The sequence below is a fragment of the Passer montanus genome, unplaced genomic scaffold (assembly GCF_014805655.1).
Source record: "Passer montanus isolate IOZ18808 unplaced genomic scaffold, ASM1480565v1 scaffold340, whole genome shotgun sequence".
NCBI classification, from domain to species: Eukaryota; Metazoa; Chordata; class Aves; order Passeriformes; family Passeridae; genus Passer; species Passer montanus.
In genome coordinates, this window is record NW_024368153.1 from 23,257 (window position 1) to 27,421 (window position 4,165).

The 4,165-nt window shown below is 55.8% G+C and overlaps 1 protein-coding gene across 1 annotated transcript in view; it reads left to right on the forward strand.

The window, feature by feature from the left end:
• The window catches only part of LOC120505326 (protein Wiz-like), a gene marked incomplete at its 5' end in the record, with an annotated part of 21,291 nt that overhangs the window by 10,840 nt on the left and 6,286 nt on the right, over positions 1 to 4,165 (forward strand). Inside the window, 2 exon segments of the mRNA XM_039715716.1 lie at positions 58 to 222; positions 3,679 to 4,137. Coding sequence (XP_039571650.1) covers positions 58 to 222; positions 3,679 to 4,137 — 624 coding nt within the window.

Consider the following 4,165-nt stretch of genomic DNA (forward strand, 5'->3'; position numbering starts at 1 on the left):
AAACCCCCCCGGATCCCCCCCAAATCCCCATCCCTGACTCCCAGCTGCTCCCCGCAGTGCTGGCTCCCGACGAGGACGACTTGGTGGCCATGGAGGTGACGTCCCCTCCCCCCATCCCCAAAAAATCCGGGAGCTCGGCGCTGGAGCCGCCCCCGCCCCGCCTCGGGACCAAGCTGAGCCCGGAGCCCCCCGGCAGCAAGGCCGAGCCCCAGGACTCCAAAGGTCAGGATTTCCCCGGATTTTCCCAAATTCTCCTCGGATTTTGGCACTCAGACCCCACCCAGGGGCGTTTTTAGGGTTAATTAATGGGGGAGTTGACGAGGGGGGATTGTTCTGTTTGGGGTCCAGAGGGGTTGGAATTCTTTGGGATCAGCTCCCAAGCTTTCCTCCTCATTCCCCTCATTATGAGATTGGATTTATCCTGATTTTTTTCCCATTTTTTCCGTGTTTTTTCCCCGTTTTTCAGCTCCCAGCCTGGCCACATGTGAGGCGTGCAGCTCCTGCTGTGATCCCAAAACTGGGGCTGGGAGGGGCTGGAATTCTTTGGGATCAGCTCCCAAGCTTTCCTCCCTGTCCTTCCTCATTCCCTGAGAATGGATTCGCTCTGAGATTGGATTTATCCTGGTTTTTTTCCCATTTTTTTCCTGTTTTTCCCCATTTTCCAGCCCCTAACCTCACTCCCTGTGAGGCGTCCAGCTCCTGCTGTGATCCCAAAACGCCCACCCAGGGGCGTTTTAGGGTTAATTAATGGGGGAGTTAACGAGGGGGGATTGTCCGGCTTGGGGTCCAGAGGTGGGGCTGGGAGGGGCTGGAATTCTTTGGGATTGGTTCCTAAGTTTTCCTCCTCATTCCCCTCGCTTTGAAATTGGATTTATTCTGCTTTTTTCCCATTTTTCTGTGGTTTTTCCCATTTTCCAGCCCCCAGCCTGACCACCTGTGAGCTGCCCATTCCAATCCCAAATCCAGGACCTGTCCTTCCTCATTCCCTGAGAATGGATTCGCTCTGAGATTGGATTTATCCTGGTTTTTTTCCCATTTTTTTCCTGTTTTTCCCCATTTTCCAGCCCCTAACCTCACTCCCTGTGAGGCGTCCAGCTCCTGCTGTGATCCCAAAACTGGGGCTGGGAGGGGCTGGAATTCTTTGGGATCGGCTCCCAAGTTTTCCTCCTCATCCCCCTCGCTCTGAGATTGGATTTACCCCGAATTTTTCCCATTTTTCCATGTTTTTCCCCATTTTCCAGCCCCCAGCCTGACCACCTGTGAGCTGCCCATTCCAATCCCAAATCCAGGACTGTAGGCGACACTCAGGAGCTGATCCCAAGTGATTTTTAACCCCCAATTTCCCATTTTTCCCCATTTCCAGCCCCCAGCCTGACCACCTGCAAGGTGTGCAGTGCCTGCTCCCATCCCAAATCCAGGACTGCGGAGGGAATTCAGGAGCTGATCCCAAGTGATTTTTAACCCTTATTTCCCTTTTTCCAGCCCCCAGCCTGACCACGTGCGAGGTGTGCGGCGCCTGCTCCAACCCCATAACCGTGTCCCTGTTTGAGCCAATCCCAAGTGATTTTTAACCCCCAATTTCCCATTTTTCCCCATTTCCAGCCCCCAGCCTGACCACCTGCGAGGCATCTGCTTTTCCTCCCTGTCCTTCCTCATTCCCTGAGAATGGATTCGCTCTGAGATTGGATTTATCCTGGTTTTTTTCCCATTTTTTTCCTGTTTTTCCCCATTTTCCAGCCCCTAACCTCACTCCCTGTGAGGCGTCCAGCTCCTGCTGTGATCCCAAAACTGGGGCTGGGAGGGGCTGGAATTCTTTGGGATCGGCTCCCAAGTTTTCCTCCTCATCCCCCTCGCTCTGAGATTGGATTTACCCCGAATTTTTCCCATTTTTCCATGTTTTTCCCCATTTTCCAGCCCCCAGCCTGACCACCTGCGAAGTGCCCGCTCCGATCCCAAAACCAGGATTAGGGTGGCAACTCAAGAGCTCATCCCAAGTGATTTTTAACCCCAATTTCCCATTTTTCCCCATTTCCAGCCTGACCACCTGCGAGGTGCCTGCTCCAATCCCAAATCCAGGACTGTGGAGCCGATCCCAAGTGATTTTTAACCCCAATTTCCCATTTTTCCCCATTTCCAGCCTGACCACCTGCGAGGTGCCTGCTCCAATCCCAAATCCAGGACTGTGGAGCCGATCCCAAGTGATTTTTAACCCCAATTTCCCATTTTTCCCCATTTCCAGCCTGACCACCTGCGAGGTGCCTGCTCCAATCCCAAATCCAGGACTGTGGAGCCGATCCCAAGTGATTTTTAACCCCAATTTCCCATTTTTCCCCATTTCCAGCCTGACCACCTGCGAGGTGCCTGCTCCAATCCCAAATCCAGGACTGTGGAGCCGATCCCAAGTGATTTTTAACCCCAATTTCCCATTTTTCCCCATTTCCAGCCTGACCACCTGCGAGGTGCCTGCTCCAATCCCAAATCCAGGACTGTGGAGCCGATCCCAAGTGATTTTTAACCCCAATTTCCCATTTTTCCCCATTTCCAGCCTGACCACCTGCGAGGTGCCTGCTCCAATCCCAAATCCAGGACTGTGGAGCCGATCCCAAGTGATTTTTAACCCCAATTTCCCATTTTTCCCCATTTCCAGCCTGACCACCTGCGAGGTGCCTGCTCCAATCCCAAATCCAGGACTGTGGAGCCGATCCCAAGTGATTTTTAACCCCAATTTCCCATTTCTCCCGATTTTTTGCAGCCCCCAGCCTGACCACGTGCGAGGTGTGCGGTGCCTGCTGCACTCCCATAACCGTGTCCCTGTTTGAGCCGATCCCAAGTGATTTTTAACCCCCAATTTCCTGTTTTTTGCAGCCCCCAACCTGACCACCTGTGAGGTGCCCACTCCAATCCCATAACCGTGTCTCTGTTTGAGCCGATCCCAAGTGATTTTTAACCCCTATTTCCCATTTTTCCCCCATTTCCAGCCCCCAGCCTGACCACGTGCGAGGTGTGCGGTGCCTGCTGCACTCCCATAACCGTGTCCCTGTTTGAGCCGATCCCAAGTGATTTTTAACCCCTATTTCCCATTTTTCCCCCATTTCCAGCCCCCAGCCTGACCACCTGCGAGGCATCTGCTCTAATCCCAAAACCAGGACTGTGGAAACTGATCCTAAGTGATTTTTAACCCCTAATTTCCCATTTCTCCCTATTTTTGCAGCCCCCAGCCTGACCACGTGCGAGGTGTGCGGCGCCTGCTCCCATCCCAAAACCAGGACTGTGTGGAGCCAATCCCAAGTGATTTTTAACCCCCAATTTCCCATTTTTCCCCATTTCCAGCCCCCAGCCTGACCACCTGCGAGGCGCCCGCTCCAATCCCAAAACGAGGAGTAGGGTGGGAACTCAGGAGCTCATCCTCAGTGGTTTTTAACCCCAATTTCCCATTTTTCCCCATTTTTTGCAGCCCCCAGCCTGACCACGTGCGAGGTGTGCGGCGCCTGCTTCGATCCCAAAACCAGGACTGTGTGGGAACTGATCCCAAGTGATTTTTAACCCTTATTTCCCATTTTTTGCAGCCCCCAGCCTGACCACGTGCGAGGTGTGCGGCGCCTGCTTCGATCCCAAAACCAGGACTGTGTGGGAACTGATCCCAAGTGATTTTTAACCCTTATTTCCCATTTTTTGCAGCCCCCAGCCTGACCACGTGCGAGGTGTGCGGCGCCTGCTTCGAGACGCGCAAGGGGCTCTCGAGCCACGCGCGCTCCCACCTGCGCCAGCTCGGCGTGGCCGAGTCCGAGAGCTCGGGGGCCCCCATCGACCTCCTGTACGAGCTGGTGCGCCACAAGCCCAAGGCCGAGGGCCCCGCGCTGGCCAAGAAGTCGGCGGGCTCGCCCAAGGAGCCGGGCGCGCCGCGGCCGCCGCTGCTGCTGCTGCCCAAGCCCGAGGGCTCCGTCAACAAGGCCATCAAGTCCCCGCCGGGCTTCGCCAAGGCCCTGGGCCGGCCGGGCTCGCCGGGGCTGCGCAAGGCGCCGGCGCCGCTGCCCGGCTCGCCCAAGGCGGCCGAGGAGAAGGGAGCCAAGCTGGCGCTCAGCCCGCTGCCCGCCGAGGCCAAGTGGGCGCCCGACGAGGACGGGCCGCTCAACCTCAGTGAGTGGCGGGGGGTCTGGGGGGGTTG